The sequence below is a fragment of the Amblyraja radiata genome, chromosome 22, assembly GCF_010909765.2.
Source record: "Amblyraja radiata isolate CabotCenter1 chromosome 22, sAmbRad1.1.pri, whole genome shotgun sequence".
In the NCBI taxonomy this organism is placed as follows: domain Eukaryota; kingdom Metazoa; phylum Chordata; class Chondrichthyes; order Rajiformes; family Rajidae; genus Amblyraja; species Amblyraja radiata.
The window spans coordinates 33,328,836-33,345,979 of NC_045977.1; the positions used below are offsets into that span (position 1 = coordinate 33,328,836).

The window sequence follows — 17,144 nt, forward strand, 5'->3', positions numbered from 1 at the left end:
AACATCACCTATTTCCTTCGCTCCATAGATGCTGCCTCACCCGCTGCATTTTTGTCTACCGTCGATTTTTCTAGCATCTGTAATTCCTTCTTAAACACGCCTTCAGATGCCCTCACTTTACATCAATGCCCTCTAGTTTTTCATTCCCCTGTCCCATATCTTAATAATAATAATAATAAATTTTATTTATGGGTGCCTTTCAAGAGTCTCAAGGACACCTTACAAAAATTGAGCATGTAGAGGAAAAACATGTAAGGGGAATGAAATAAATAGTAGAGACATGACTAGTACACAAAGTAAAGACAGAATTCAATACAAAACACAGTATGAGGCAATTAATGCACAGATGAAAAGGGACGGGGACGTGGGGCTAAGGATAGGCAGAGGTGAAGAGATGGGTCTTGAGGCGGGACTGGAAGATGGTGAGGGACACGGAATTGCGGATCAGTTGGGGGAGGGAGTTCCAGAGCCTGGGAGCTGCCCTGGAGAAGGCTCTGTCCCCAAAACTGCAGAGGTTGGACTTGTGGATGGAGAGGAGACCGGCTGATGTGGATCTGAGGGACCGTGAGGGTTGGTAGGGGGAGAGGAGGTCAATGAGATATGGGGGGGCCAGATGGTGGAGAGCTTTGTAGGTGAGGATCAGGATTTTGTAGGTGATCCGGTGGGAGATGGGAAGCCAGTGAAGTTGTTTGAGGACTGGAGTGATGTGATGCCAGGATTTGGTGTGGGTGATGAGTCAGGCGACTGCGTTCTGGACCAGTTGGAGTCGGTTGATGTAGGTGGAGCTGATAGTCCAGTCGGGAGGAGATGAAGGCATGGATGAGTCTTTCAGCAGCGGGCGGTGTGAGAGAGAGTCTGAGTTTGGCGATGTTGCGGAGATGAAAGAAGGAGGTTTTAATGACATGGCGGATGTGAGACTCAAGGGAGAGGGTGGAATCAAAGATCACGCCAAGGTTACGGGCCTGGGGAGATGGGGAGACAGTGGTGCCGTCGATGGTGAGAGTGGGGTTATTGATTTTGCTGAGTGTGGCTTTGGAGCCTATGAGGAGGAATGCTTTCTTATCGCTGTTTAGTTTGAGGAAATTATGTTGCATCCAGGTTTTTATAGCTGACAAACAGGAGTTGATATGGGAGAGGGGGGGGGGGTTGTAGGGGGATTTGGTGCCAAGGTAAACCTGGGTGTCATCAGCGTAACAGTGGAAGTCCAGAATGAAGTGGCGGAGTATCTGACCAAGGGGGAGGATGTAGATGATGAAGAGGAGGGGGCCGAGTACGGAGCCTTGGGGAACGCCTTGAGTGACTGCGGCTGTAGCAGAGGTGTGGTTGTGGAGAGAGATGAAGTGGGATCTGTTGGAAAGGTAGGAACGGAGCCAGCTGAGTGCAGAGCCTTCAATGCCGAGGTCTTTGAGTCTGGTGAGCAGGATGTTATGGTTCACTGTATCTTGCCCCTGATTGTTGTATGTACCTCAATAAGGTCAATAAACTCAGTCTCCAATACTACAGAGCATGCAACCCCAGTATCTCCCAAAAACATAATCACTCCAGTTTGGGCAACAACCTCATGAATCTTTTCTGCATCCTCTCCAGTTTAATGACACCCTTCCGACAACAAAGCAATCAGAGTTGCATACAATGTTAAAGAGTCATAGTCATAGAGTGATACAGCGTGGAAACAGGCCCTTCGGCCTAACTTGCCCACACCGGCTAACATGTCCCAGCTGCACTAGTCGCACCTGCCTGCATTTGGCCCATATCCCTCCAGACCTGTCCTATCCGTGCACCTGTCTAAAATGGTTCTTAAATTTTGGGTTAGTCTCAGCCTCAACTACCTCATCTGGCAGCTTGTTCCATACACCCACCACCCTTTGTGTGAAAAAGTCATCCCTCAGATTCTTATTAAATCTTTTCCTCTTCACCTTTATCCTATGTCCTCTGGTCATCGATTCACCTACTCTGGGCAAGAGACTCTACCCAGTATATTCCTCTCATGATTTTATGCACCTCTATATGCTCACCCCTCATCCTCCTGCACTCCATGGAATAAGAGTCCCAGCCTTCTCAACCTGTCCCTGTAGCTCAGACCCTCTAGACCTGGCAACATCCTCTTAAATCTTCTCTGTACCCTTTCCACCTTGAATCTTCCCTGTGCCATTTCCAGCTTGATATTCTTCATCTAATGCTTCAAGAGAGGTGTTAACAATGGCTTGCGCAGCTGTAACATGAGGTCTGAGCTACTGTACTCAATGTCCTGACCAGTGAAGGTAAGTAAGCATGCCCAACCTGCCAGTGGTGAAAGTCTGTTCCACAACACCCTTCAAGGCCCTGCTATTCAGTTTAGTTTAGTTTATTGTCGTGTGTACAGTGGTACCGAGATACAGTGGCAAGCTTTTTGTTGCGTGCCATCCCGCCTACGGAAAGACTACACATGATTACAATCGAGCTGACTTGGAGTAGCATAGTTAAAGTAAGAGATACTGCTGTTGGTGCTGGGGTTTAAGAGAGTGGAACGATTGTAATGAGTGATCGCAGATCCACTTCTGGGACCAGCACGCAGCGGGCCGCCTTGCTTGGACGCCATCTCTACGACGTAAGTCCTGCAATGGTTCAACTTCCCAAAATGCAACAGCTCTCACTTGGCTGTGTTAATTCCCTCTGCCATCCATTTCCCCAGTCGATCTAGATCTCGTCTAGTCTTTGATAACCTTCTTCGCTGCCCACACCCACAGCCAAGTTTGGTGTCATCTGAAAACTTACCAACAGACATGGCATCTACATTGTCACCTAGGTCATTACTGTAGATCAGTGGTTCCCAACCTTTTTTAGCTCATGGCCCCCTTGGGATCTTTTAATTTTTCTGTGGCCCCCCCTGACATTATTAGCAGAAAAAAAGTACTTCAATAATAATAATAATAATAATAATAAACTTTATTACGGACTCAAGGTCCAGACAAGGGCAACATTACATTAAAAATGCATTGCATATTAAATATCATAAATATATATAAAATCTTGGTATATCACTTAAAAACATCATAATTTATATTTTTTAAAACACCACAATACTTAAGTTAAAAATCCAGATTAAAAGATGATCAATGTCCTACAACGAGACAACGATACCAGCGTCTCCACAGCTGGGGTTCGTAGCGTGTGGTGCTAACCCTTATGTTTGTCAAGGCCACAATAAGCACATTTTTAGAGTCATTTATCCTGCAAATGAATTTATACATGTGGTGTCTTAGGATAGCTTCTAAAGTACTGACTCCTGCAGCCACAAACATATTACTGGCACTACACCATCTAGGTTGCCTTAGCAGTGTTCTCATGGCATCGTTATAAGCCACCTTTAGTCTCTGCATACTTGTCATTAAATAGTTCGACCACCGAAGGTATTATAATACCTTCCATAAAAATATCAGTGTCTATTAATTGCACATATATTCTCTTTTATTCTATTCCACAAACATCAAAAATATTTCAACTACATAGATTTAAATTTATTAGAACTGAAATTTAGGAGGCAACATGGTGGTAGCTCTGTGGCCCCCTTCATTGAACCTGTGGCCCCCTAAATCCCCAAAAATTTCTGTGGCCCCCCTGAAATTTGCCATATGGCCCCAGGTTGGGAATCACTGCTGTAGATGACAAACAACAGGAGACTAGCCCTAATCAGTACTTGCCTTTCAAAATGCACGTGAATCCGATCTCTCAGAATCCTCTCCAGTATCTTCCACACCTCTGATTTCAGGCTCACCGGCCTGTGATTCCCTGGCTTGTTCTTTCAGTCCATCCTCAACTCCATGAAAGTGGCAACACAAGTGGATGGAGTGGTAAAGAAGGCTTACAGCGTGTTATGCTTATCTTCATCATTTGTGGCACTGAGTATTGGGTGCAAGTCTGGTCACCCCATTACAGGAAGGTTTGTGGAGGCTTGGGAGAAGGTGCTGAAAAGGCTTACCAGAGCGCTGCCTGGATTAGAGGGTCTTGTAACTCAGAGGGACAGGCAGCATCTCTGGATAGAATGAATGGGTGTCATTTCGGGTTGAGACCCTTCTTCAGACTGAATCGTAGATTTAAGTTAAGAGGTTCATTTTTTTAGATGAAATGTACTGAGTAAGTTTTTCCACAGAGAATAGTAGGTGCTTGGAATTCGTTGCCAAGGGTGATGATGGAGGCAGATTTGATAGTGCGATTTAAGAGGCTTTTAGATAGACACATGGGTATGCAGGGAATAAGGATCACATACAGGCAGAGTAGATCAGTGTACCTAGGCATTAAGTACAGCATGGCCATTGCGGGCAAAGTACCTGTATCTGTGCTGTTCTATGCAGTTCTTTAAATAAAGGCACAACATTTTCCACCATCCAGTCCTCAAGTAACTTCTCAATGACCAAAGATTATACAACTATCACTGGTAGCTTCTTTCCTTCCTTCCCTGACCATCTAAGGACACACTCTGTCAGATCCAAGGAGTTATCAACTACCACCACCACCTCTTTTGTAATGTGGATAGGGTCCAAGACATCATTATTAACCTCCCTTAAATCTTTAGCTTCCATGAACCTTTCCACAGTAGTTCAGTTTCGTTTAGAGATACAGCATGGAAACAGGCCCGTCGGCCCACCGAGTCCGCGCCGACCAGTGATCCCCGTTACACTAGCACCATCCTACACACCAGCGACAATTTACAATTTCCACCAAAGCCATTTGACCTACAAACGTATACGTCTTTGTAGTGTGGGCGGAAAACACACGCGGTGATGGGGAGAACGTACAAACTCCGGACAGACAGCATCCGTAGTCAGGATTGAACCTGGGTCTCTGGCGCTGTAAGGCAGAAACTCTACCACTGCACCACCATGCTGCCCGGTAAACACAGTAGAGAAATATTCAGTGAAGTCCTTGATCTTAGATGGATAGTCTGGATTTACATCAACATTACATTAGATGTAGTTTTATACTTTTGGAGAATCTTGTATGATTTTCCGTTACCTTACCTGCTATAGTTATCCCATGTTCTTTCATTTCCTCCTGATTTCCCCCTTCCGTATTCCTACATTCCTTACATTACCATGGGATTCCCCTGATCCAAGCTGCCTATACCTGACATATGCACTTCTTTTTGCATAACCAGAGCCTTGATACCCATCATCAATGAATGTAGCTTCTAACTAGTAGGTCTATCTCTTCACTAGTTCTACTGACCCTTCCATTGCCTCTGATTAGTGACATCATTTATCTGGTGTATAGCAAAGGGTGACCAGAATTTGGCCCCAACGCAATTTCAGGAAGAACAAAACTTTTAGTTAGTTAGTTGTTCTAGTTTAGTTTGATTGTCACATGTGATGAGGTACGGTGAAAAGCGTTTTTGTGGCTCCAGTCAGCGGAAAGATAATACATGATTACAATCAAGCCAACCGCAGTGTTCACATGCAGGATGAAGGAATAACGTTTAGTGCAAGATAAAGACCAGTAAAGTCTGATTTAAGATAGTCCGAGGGTCTCTGACAAGGTAGATGGTAACACAGTTGGTGATAAGATGCCTGTTAACGGCTGGGGAGAAATTTTCCATGAATCTGGGGGTGTGCGTTTACAAACTTCTGTACCTCTTGCCTGATGGGAGAGGGGAGAAGGAGTGACCGGATGAGACTGGTCATTGATTAAGCTGGTGGCCTTGCCGAGGCAGCGTGAAGTGTAGATGGAGTCAATGGAAGCTTTGGTTACACATCTTTGATATTTGATAGTTAAGCTGGATTATATTAGAGCCAGTTCTGAACACACATCACGGCATGGATTGGGAACAGCTCCATCCTAGTCCGCAAGAAATTACAGAGAGTTGTGGACGTAGCCCAGACCATAACACAAACCAACCTACATTCCATTGAAGGTACACAAAATTGCTGGGGAAACTCAGCGGGTGCAGCAGCATCTATGGAGCGAAGGAAATAGGCGACGTTTCGGGCCGAAACCCTTCTTCAGACTCAATAGGCGACGTTTCGGGCCGAAACCCTTCTTCAGACTACATTCCATTGACCCCATTTACACCTCACGCAGGCTTGGCAAGGCCACCAACATAATCAAGGACCAGCCTCACCCATGGTCACTCCTTCTTCTCCCCTCTCTCATCAGGCAAGAGGTAAAGAAGCCTGAAAACATACACCTCCAGGTTTAGGGACCATCTCATCCCAGCTGTTATCAGGAAACTAAACAATCCTATCTTCAACTAGAGAGCGGTCCTGACCTCCCATGTACCTTACTTGGAAGCCTTTAATTGGACTTTTCTTGCACTAAACATTTGTCGTTTATCATTGGATTCTGGGCGGCTTGATTGTGTTCATGTATAGTCTTTTGTTTGACTGGATAGCAGGCAAACACAAGCTTTTCACTGTACCTCGGCATTCATGAAAATAATAAATGAAATAAACATAGTAGATTTAGGTACATTTACTGGTGATTTAATTGACGATATTGTAAACCTTGACCAAAGTGTTTCAAATTGAAATGTGTGGGAGGTGGGGTTGTATCTTCTGCAACAGGATATCTTTGCTAACAGCTGTAAGTGAAACAGATGATTGGCTCTCTGCTCGGTGTTGCCCCTTATCTCTATGTTTGAGTTCATCCTATAGACCATGAGTGCGGCCCCCAGGGCCAATGGGAAGGTGAGGGGAGGGGAGAGGCGGGTCAGTGTGGATGGCAATAAATACCGTGCGCATCGAGCAGGAGTTATCTTGCAAGTACTGAGAGATCTGGAAGAGCAAAAAACACCGCAACAATGGTCTTCTCAGTAGCCGACAAGCATGCAATAGAACAAGTGGCCCTACTAATAAAGCCAAAGGCTGCAGCTATTGGTGCAGATGCTTTAGCCAGGTAATGTTCTTAAACGTTCTGCATATTGACTGTTCTTTCATCGATTATTTGTGATTGTGAACATTTTGCTTGCATTTCCCGAGAACAGCGATACAATTAATAAGTGTGCAATAGCATTCTCTGCATGGAGTTGAAGTTTTACCAAACTAATGTAATTGCTGGTCTGAACGTAATGGGGTTGTAATCTGAGGAGAGATTTATTGGAACCTGCGTCTGCAAATGACTTCTGACTTTCTTTTCCATGTTCCTTGAAGGCTGTTTGAGCTCCATCCTCAAACCAAGACATACTTCCCGTGTTTCAAGAGCTACCTTGCCACTGATCATCATGTCATAGCTCATGGCACCAAGGTATTTGATGCCTTGGTGAAGGCCGCTGAACACTTGGACGACCTGCCCAAACACCTGGAGAAGCTGGCCAAGAAACATGGTACTGAACTCCTTGTGGAACCTCACAACTATGTGGTAGGTAACCCTTTCATATCCTTCCTCGTCACCATGTCACAGACCCTGACGTTAGGGTCAGATAAACAGCAATGCAGGTTCAAGTTCATTTACGTGAACTCTCCGCAGTCTGAATGTGTAACCGTGTTCGGTTTAGCTGGGAATATTTTCTCCTGTACATCATCACAAAGTGCAAGCGAGCAAAAAAATGATGCGTTGAGAATATATTAGCACCACCTGACATTGTCCTGTTTTACTCTTACAGCTGTTTTCAGACATCATTGTGGCCACCTTGGCCATTCATCTGCCTTCGTTCACCCCTGCAACTCATACTGCCGTCGACAAATTCCTTGAGGAAGTTGCACATCAATTGAGCTCCATGTACCGCTGAAGATGCAGTCAAACAACTATGGTGGAAAACAGCAAGATCATCATTCGAATCCCCACCTGTCTGTTTTCTCAAAATGCCGGCTAATAAAATAATTATTCCTTTAAATGCAAATATTTTCGCCCTCTTTAATCTTTTTCACATTGTGTCTTCCATTAATTTTTGACATAATTAGTAAACTGAGTGCTCAATAAACATTAATTTTCATTAATGCTTTATCGTTTGCCGTGGCTGATTTATTAAACATTACACAATTTCAGAATACAAATGACATCAGATATGTCAGACATGTTCATGGCAAGATCACATAGAACTCCACAGGGCCCTCATCTCTATCACAATCTCTATGAGATAAGAAGAGAGGGGATGGAGAACTTGGTACATAGAAATATTCAGCTGTCATAAATCCCTGTTAATATGGTGGTTACTTCTCTCATTGTAAATGAATCAGACTCACTGCAAATCTTCCTAAAAAGCAACAATTCTGCATGAAGGCATCAAAATCTCTTCAGCTGACTTTTACACGTTCAACAAAATATCAAGACTTATAACTCAAATCAAGCTTTATGCATTAAATATTCGTTTGTTTTCCAAAACTGAATTACCAATGCAACTTTAAATACCCAGTCACCTAATTATAAAGCACTCAATGTCTGATGGTAAAAACTGGGCAAACAATCTTTAGACTTCAGACTTCAGAGATACAGTGTGGAAACAGGCCCTTTGGCCCACCAAGTCCATGCCAACCAGCAATCACCCCTGTATGCTAACACTTTCCTACATGCTAGGGACGATTTATTGTTTTTACCAAGGCCGGTCAACATACAAACTTGTATGTCTTTGGAGTGTGGGAGATGCAGTCAAACAACTATGGTGGAAGACAGCAAGATCATCATTCGAATCCCCACCTACCTGTTTTCTCAAAATCCTAGCTAATAAAATCATTATTCCTTTGAATGCAAATATTGCGTTTGCTTTTGCTCCCTCGCTTTAATCTTTTAAATGTTGTCAATAATGAACTTTGGCAAAATTGGTAAAACTGAGCGCTATATAAACATTCACTTCCATCCATGTTTTAGAGTTTGTTGTTGCTGATTTATTAAAACGTGCACAAATTTTAGAATACGAACCATGAAACATGTCACGCGTGCCCGTGGCAAGATGACAGAGAATACCCTTAGGGCGCTCTTACCTATCCTGACTCGGTGGTAGAGTTGCTGCCTTATAGCGCCAGAGACCCGGGTTCGATCCTCACCACGGGCGCTGACTGTACGCAGTTTGTATGTTCTCCACGTCACCTGCTGGGGTTTCATCCACGAGCTTCGGTTTCCCCTCACACTCCAAAGACGTACAGATTTGTAGGCTAATAGGCTTGGTAAAGTTGTAAATTATCCCAAGTGTGTGTAGGATGGTGTTAGTATGCGGGGATCGCTGGTCGGCACGGACTCGATGGGCCGAAGAGCCTGTTTGTGTGTTTCCGTGTTTCCGTGTATCTTTAAAGTAAACTAAATTAAATATCGTGAGAGAACTACAAACACGAAGGAGAAATTCCTACATGAAAGCATTCTGTTTACGTGGTGGTCACTTTTCCCATTGTAAATGGATCATAGAAATATAGAAACATAGAACATAGGTGCAGGAGTAGGCCATTCGGCCCTTCGAGCCTGCACCGTCATTCAATATAATAATAATAATAATAATAAATACTTTATTGATCCCCTCGGGGAAATTCAGATGTCCAGAAGCTCCCAACCAACAAACCCACAGATTCAAAACGAACGCAGACAGAAAATACATAGAATACAATGTGGACACTACCTGAGAGCAATAAATACTTAAAAAGACCAATAATTAACAGTTAAAAATTAATAATTGCAAAATGCATCCCCCTACAGCCTAGCGGTCTGAATTATAAAATCTAATGGCTGCAGGGGTGAAGGATCTCCTGAATATGATCATGGCTGATCATTCAACTCAGTATCCTGTACCTGCCTTCTCTCCATACCCCCTGATCCCTTTTGCCACAAAGGACACATCTAACTCCCTCTTAAATATAGCCAATGAACTGGCCTCAACTACCTTCTGTGGCAGAGAATTCCAGAGATTCACCACTCTCTGTGTGAAAAATGTTTTCCTCATCTCAGTCCTAAAGGAATTCCCCCTTATCCTTAAACTGTGACCCCTTGTTCTGGACCTCCCCAACATCGGGAACAATCTTCCTGCATCTAGCCTGTCCAACCCCTTACGAATTTTGTAAGTTTCTATAAGATCCCCCCTCAGTCTTCTAAATTCTAGCGAGTACAAGCCGAGTCTATCCAGTCTTTCTTCATATGAAAGTCCTGACATCCCAGGAATCAGTCTGGTGAACCTTCTCTGTACCCCCTCTATGGCAAGAATGTCTTTCCTCAGATTTGGAGAGCAATACCAAAACCCTGTACAACTGCAGTAGAACCTCCCTGCTCCTATACTCAAACCCTTTTGCTATGAATGCTAACATACCATTCGCTTTCTTCGCTGCCTGCTGCACCTGCATGCCTACTTTCAATGACTGGTGTACCATGACACCAACCATGATCAAACTCACTCAAACAAAAATTGGAGTACTCAACAATGGCACAGATTTGAGATGTGCAGGAAGGAACTGCATATGCTGGTTTAAACCAAAGATAGGCTCGAAAAGCTGGGGTAACTCAGCGGGACAGGCAGCATCTCAGGAGAAAAGGAATGGGCGAGATTTCGGGTCGAGACTCTTCTTCATACTGCAGTCTGCAGTCGCCTTGTCCATTTCTCCAGAAATGCTGTCTGACCCGTTGAGTTACCCCAGCTTTTCGTGTCTCTCTACAGATTTGAGAGAGTGAGATTCATTGCCAGACTTCGTCGATATATTAAATGTTCAAGAGTCATTTCACATGACCGTAGTCAGCGTACCAATAGTCCGATTATTGTAGCAGTATAGCAAAGACATCTCTGCTGTCCTTTCTTGGTGTTTCATATATTACGCCCTCCCACCCCCCCCCCCCCCCCCCCCCCCCCCACTTTTCCCTCCCAACTCCAGTCCCGTCCCGACCCCCTGGGAAACTGAAGGGAGCGACAATCAACTGCCACGGATACAAATAATGTCATACACAAGAAAGGGCAGATGCTGGTTGACAAAAAGTGAACACACAGTGCTGGAGTAACATAAAGACACAGCAGAATTTTGGAAACTTCACCCCATCACCCATTCCTTCTCTCCAGAGATACTGCCTGTCCCGCTGAGTTAAAGAGTGCGCACGGTAGACTCACGAGTCACTACGGTAAACTCACGGGCTACTACGTTCTTACAACGAGTTTAAAAGTTTAAAATTTTTACTTCAAGAGTAAATTTGGCTCGTGGAAATCTTTCATCATGTTGAAAGAGTTTCACGAGTTAACAAGTTTCCCCGAGTTCCTGCCGTTAGCGTTACGAGTTCCGACGTTCCCGCTACGTTAATTCTACGTGATTACCAAGAGTTTGATTTGTTTTAAGCTCGGGATCACTCGTGGGTGGACTCACACCATGAGACAGGGCCATTAGAATCTGTCAATTTCCACTTTAAAAACACCCAATGATTTGGCCTCCACAGCCGTATGTGGCAATGAATTCCACAGATTCATCAAATTCCGATGAAATAAATTCCTCCTTATCTTCTTTCTAATGGTACCTCCTTTTATTCTGAGGCTGTGGCCTCTAGTCCTAGACTCTCCCACTAATGGAAACATCGGTAGCCGGTTCGAATCCCGCTTGGAGTGCATACTGTCGTTGTGTCCTGGGGCAAGACACTTCACCCACCTTTGCCTGTGTGTGAATGTGTGTGAATGTGTGTGAGTGATTGGTGGTGGTCGGAGGGGCCGTAGGCGCAGATTGGCAGCCACGCTTCCGTCAGTCTGCCCCAGGGCAGCTGTGGCTACAGAAGTAGCTTACCACCACCGAGTGTGACTGAGGAGTGAATGAATAATGCGATGTAAAGCGCCTTGAGTATTAGAAAGGTGCTATATAAATCCCATCCATTATTATTATTATTATCCTCTCCATATCCACTCTATCCAAGCCATTCACTATTCGGTAAGTTTCAATGAGGTGTCCTCTCGTCCTTCTTAACTCCGGCCAGTACAGGCCCAGAACCATCCAACGCTCATCGCAAATTAACCCGATCATCCCCAGGATCATTCTCATAAAGTACCTCTGGATCCTCTCCATGAGCAGCCCATACTTTGTCAGACATGGTGCCCAAAACTGCTCACAATACTCCAAATGCAGTCTGACCAGTGCCTTATAAAGCCTCAACATTACATCCTTGTTTTTTGTATTCTGGCCCTTTCTAAATAAATGCTAACATTTTCCTTTCTTACTGCTGATTAAATTACAAACAACCCTTTTGGATGTTCCACTAGGGGCGCCGGGATGTTGGCAGCCTCTGCCTACAGTCTCTCCGTTTTTTTCAATCTTTTTTTTATTTTAGTTTGTCTTAACATTTTGTTTTGGAGATTTCCTTAGTTTTTCTATGTGGGGGAGGGGGAACCGCTTCCCAGTCAACCAGGTCAGCTCCCGATGTTACCGTCCACAGGGCCCATGGCCGAAGCCTCGCGTGTGTGCGCATGCGCGAGCACGGCCGCCAAGAAATTGTGTCCCCCACATGTTTTGATAGCGATTTCCGAGCCTGGCCATGATCATGTTGAACGGCGGTGCTGGTTCGAAGGGCCGAATGGCCTAAGCCTGCATCTATTTTCTGTGTCTATGTTTCTATGTTAACACTCAGTTTAAACAAGCATATTGTCCCCAATTACATTTGCTCCAATTTTGAGTGAAGAAGGATCTAGACCCGAAACGTCACCTATCCATGTTCTCCAGAGATGCTGCCTGCCATGTGGTGTTTCTCCAGCACTTTGTGTCCTTTTGTTCACCTCCTCCTGCATGTAACCTTATCAAAAGCCTATTGATAAACCAACACACCACAAAACCTAGATAGTCGTAAAATGCTGGAGTAACTCGGCAGGACAGGCAGCACCTCTGGAGAGAAGGAGTGGTCGGGTCAAGACCCTTCTTCAGAATTCTGAAGAGATGCTGCCTGTCCCACTGAGTTACTCCAGCATTTTGTGTCTATTTTCAGTATAAACTAGCAACACTACAAGCCCTGAGCCCTGTTCAATATTAACCATAATATCCTCTATCTCCTTAGATCTCTCTTTGAAACCTCACAAAGGTCAATTGTCCGGAATTTGTCCGATTTTAAGGTCTAACTTTTCCAGTACTATCGTTTTACTACTTTTTTTGCAATCTATTTACTCACGTGGTTTCTTGGTTCTCTCATTTTTTTTTTCTGGTGGAACATGAACATAAATTATTTGCTTTATTCTTCTTCCATTCAATTATTAATTACGTTATAATGTAATTATTTAAATATTCCCCATTTTTAAATCCCTTCACTCTGTTTGTAAAAAAACATGCATTTGGCCGAAGAGGCCTTTTCCTTTTTACGGATGATGTGACCGACAGATGTGTTTAGAATCCATTTTTGCAAGTTGCACCTCAAATTCCATTTCCCCATTAAGTATCAATTCCCTGAATTCGAGATACGCCTAGTCATAGGGCTTTACTGCTTGTCCGGTTTTTTTGGATGCCTTTGCCTTAAATTTAATACTGTCTTTAATTTCTCCGGTAATACAGAGTTTACAATTCTGTGCCTCTGAAGCAAAACATGCACTTTTTTTCTAGAATCCAGTGAATGTCTCCCCACTGCTATGTTCTTTGCTCCAGTTTCTCAAACTACCATTGCCGAACAGCTCAAATCTTTTTTTTTCTTTCTTGGATTAAACATACTGGTTTTACTTTGAGTATCACTTTTCAACACGTGGACCTGAGGTTATAGTCACTCTTTGCTGGGAGATATTTCTCCGCGGTTTATTAATTAACACTCTCTTAGAGCACAGAACTTGATCTAAAACCATCTGTGAACACAAAATGCTGGAGTAACTCAGCGGGTCAGGCAGCTTCTCTGGAGAGAAGGAGTGGGTGGCGTTTCGGGTCGAGACCCTAAGTCAGACCTCCTTCTAAAACCGCCTGCTAGTAAAAAGTCCCATCTGCAAAATCCTATATCTTTAATCAGACTTTATCTGACTCAATGTTATATCTAGCACTAAATGTGGTAACCTTTATCCTTTATCAGTACACTACGACCACCTTGAGTATATTCATGTGTAGTCATTTTGTTCACTGGGTAGCATGCAAACAAGAACTTTTCACTGTACCTCAGCACATGTGGCAATAATAAATAAACTAAACTAAAATAAACTAGACATATAGGTGCATATTGCTCATAAGATATTATACAAGGTGAGGGTTTGCTTTCAACATCAGAATGCATATATTTCTGCCTATTGAAAGTTTTTTGTTGTTGTTTTTTTAAATGTATTTATTAGAAGCAAGTACAATACATTGGTACAAAAATTTTGTTAACATATTACATTCTCTGTACAACTTCCTTTTTTTTTTTAAAGAGGTGAGAAAAGAGAGGAAAAATCGGTTGTGAAAAGTGAAGGATAGACTTGTGAACGGAATGAAAAACAGATAAAGAAAAAGTGAAAAAAAGGAATAAGTGAAGAAGGGAAGCAGGAGGGAGATTATTCAGTCGCCACAAGGAGATTATTTTTTTATATTCTGAATCATCTTTCACCCATACCTGAAAATTTTAGTTTTCATTATACAATGTCACCTATTGAAAGTTATTCTGTTTAATGGGGAAATGTAAGTGCTAAATGGAAATGTAATGTTGAACTTCAGGAGAGGGTTGTACAGTTTAAAAGTGAATGCCTTGAGATATTATTCAGCAGAATTGGGTTGTGCTTTGTGTTGGAGGGGTGGGGGGGGGGGGGGGGGGGGGGGGTGGGGGGGGGGAGAAGTGAAGCACAAACAGCAGGTGTTTATCTTGCCGCTCGGTGAAGCCTATTGATGGAAAGTGGGTCCAGCCCACAAGCAGTCAGCCTATTACAGTCGGGTCTCGGTCAGAGATGAGCTCCGCTGCAGCCTATAAAAGTGAAGGCAGAACTCCAGACCAACACAGCTATCTTGTGCAAGAAGTGGCAGTGAAATCTTAACCTCCAAAATGGTGCACATAACACCAGAAGAAGCCCACACCATCGGGGGCATCTGGAAGGAGTTGGACAAGCAAACGACAACTGCCCTAGCCCTAGAAAGGTATGATGAAAATGTCTATTTGATTTAAGTTTAATTTGTGCATTATATTTTCAAGTCTGGTTGCAATGAAGGTTCTTTCATTCTCAATGCATTCATAAACCTTGTTACAGGTTGAGGGAGTTGGTATTCAACAGGACACGGAGGTTCCAGTCAGCTCTATGGATGCTCAGTTGTTAGCATGATACAAATTGACCCAATGATGGGCCGGGAGGGTTAAATGGATTTCAATCTTTCACAAAACCCTCAATGACTTTTGCTTTTCCCCTCCAGGGTGTTCACGGTCTATCCCTGGACGACCAGGCTGTTTAGCAGCTTCAAACATGATTTCAAAGCCACCGGCAGTGGTGTCCAAGGTCATGCAAAGAAAGTTGTAGGGGCTCTGAATACGGCAGTCCTTCGCCTCGGTGACCTGGAAGCTGCCTTCCATGAACTCAGCGAGAAACATCAAACCATCGGAGTGGACACTCAAAACTTCAAGGTAGGAACTTGAGTGGAATGTTGAATCACTAATCCTTATTCACCATTCATCAGCTGCAGCAATGTGTGGCAGTGGTTAGTGTGGCTGCTGCACAGCTCCAGAGACGATGGTTCAATCCTGACCTTGGCTACTATCTTTCAAGAGTTTCCTTCAGGTTTCTGTAGCTACAAGTTAATCAGCTACTGTACATTACCCAATGGGTTGGCAAAAAGAATCTAAGGGGCTTTGCTGGACATATGGGAGCAAAATAAGTTATAGGATTGCAGGGAAAAAGGAGAGGGCTAATTCGCTTGCACCACTGGGAGGTGGCATCTACTCAATGGGCCGAACGACCTCATTCCGTGCCATTGCCTGTGAGATCACTGGAGGGTTTGGGGTTTCGATTTCTAGTTTTGTTTCATATTTTCTATAATAATTGTTGTTTTCTTTTCCAGCTTCTGGGCCAGACCTTCATCGTTGAGCTCGCCATTCACTTCAAAGGCAGGTTCACTCCCGAGGTTCATGAAGCTGCATATAAGTTTTTCTTGGCAGTTGCAGGAGCTCTCTCCGCTCAATACCATTAGATCTGCATCCATCTGCATCCTCCACCATCTTCAAGAAGTGCAATGAGAACATGCATCCTTGCCTCAATACACTCTGTGTGCTTAATGAATTTGTGTAACACCAGGTTCAAATTATGCTAAGATAAAGGTGGTGCAATAATTCACTTTGTATGGTAATTTTGCCTGAAATTTCAATAAAACTTTCTTCTGCTTCAATAAAGAAACAATCTTTCCCTCACAGTTGCCTCATGTACATTCTTCATTCGGGATAAATAAAACGCTAAGATCCATGACTCAGTGTTGATTCACTGGAATTTAGAGGGATGAGAGGCAATCTTATAGAAACATATACAATTCTAAAAGGATTGGACAAGCTAGATGCAGGAAAAATGTCCCCGATGTTGGGGGAGTCCAGAACCAGGGGTCACAGTTTAAAAATAATGGGTAGACCATTCAGGACTCAGATAAGGAAAAACATTTTTACCCAGAGAGTTGTGAATCTGTGGAATTCTCTGCCACAGAAGGCAGTGGAGGCCAATTCACTGGATGTTTTCAAGAGAGAGTTAGATTTAGCTCTTAGGGCTAAAGGAATCAAGGGATATGGAGAAAATGCAGGAACGGGATACTGGTTTTAGATGATCAGCCATGATCATATTGAATGGAGGTGCTGGTTGGAAGGGCGAATGGCCTACTGCACCTATTTTTCTCTTTCTATGTTTCTTTGAGCTTGACATCGGTCCTATCTTAAAAAAAGAGACATATTTTACGCAGGGTTTTCACTGCTCTAGGCCTGTGTAAAGCACTATTCATCTGGCAACCTAGTTTTAATATAAATTCACTGCTGTACTTTGGGGAACGAATGGTAGGCAATTTTTCATTTGTTTCACAATTTATGGGAACTCAATAGGGAAGTTTAAAAATATATATTTTTTATTAGAAGTAAGTACAATAATGTTGTACATAAGTACCTAATACATACTGAGATATTACAGTTCATGTACAACTTCTTGTTTCAAATTTAACAGAATAGAACAGAAAATGAGACAAGCCAAGATAGAGAAGAAAAGAGTGTCATAAGCACTGATGATAGTGTTAGTTCGTGAGAGTAAAAAAAGCCCGAAGAAAAGGTAGAAGGGGATGGAGAGGAAAATAGAAAAGAGAAAAAAAAAGAGATAGAGAAAAAGAAAGGAAATAATAAGAAAGAGATTGAAAGAA

General features: G+C 43.3%; 2 protein-coding genes across 3 annotated transcripts; both read left to right on the forward strand.

The window, feature by feature from the left end:
• Window positions 1–6,742: 6,742 nt before the first annotated feature.
• LOC116985880 (hemoglobin subunit alpha-like) lies at window positions 6,743–8,765 on the forward strand. 2 transcript variants are annotated; one of them, XM_033040982.1, is made up of 4 exons: window positions 6,743–6,867; window positions 7,122–7,329; window positions 7,574–7,720; window positions 8,570–8,765. In XM_033040982.1, exons 1-3 carry the CDS (start codon window positions 6,773–6,775, stop codon window positions 7,697–7,699), a joined length of 429 nt encoding a protein of 142 aa, XP_032896873.1. In that variant the 5' UTR covers window positions 6,743–6,772; the 3' UTR covers window positions 7,700–7,720; window positions 8,570–8,765. The 2 variants fall into 2 exon arrangements, with proteins under 2 accessions (XP_032896873.1, XP_032896872.1); XM_033040981.1 differs by lacking the exon at window positions 8,570–8,765 and having other exon boundaries at window positions 7,574–7,912.
• A 5,985-nt stretch (window positions 8,766–14,750) lies between these two features.
• On the forward strand, window positions 14,751–16,167 carry LOC116985881 (hemoglobin subunit beta-like). Its single transcript, XM_033040983.1, has 3 exons — window positions 14,751–14,909; window positions 15,180–15,387; window positions 15,822–16,167. The coding sequence occupies exons 1-3, from the start codon at window positions 14,818–14,820 to the stop codon at window positions 15,948–15,950; spliced, it is 429 nt and encodes a 142-aa protein (XP_032896874.1). The 5' UTR covers window positions 14,751–14,817; the 3' UTR covers window positions 15,951–16,167.
• Window positions 16,168–17,144: the final 977 nt, after the last annotated feature.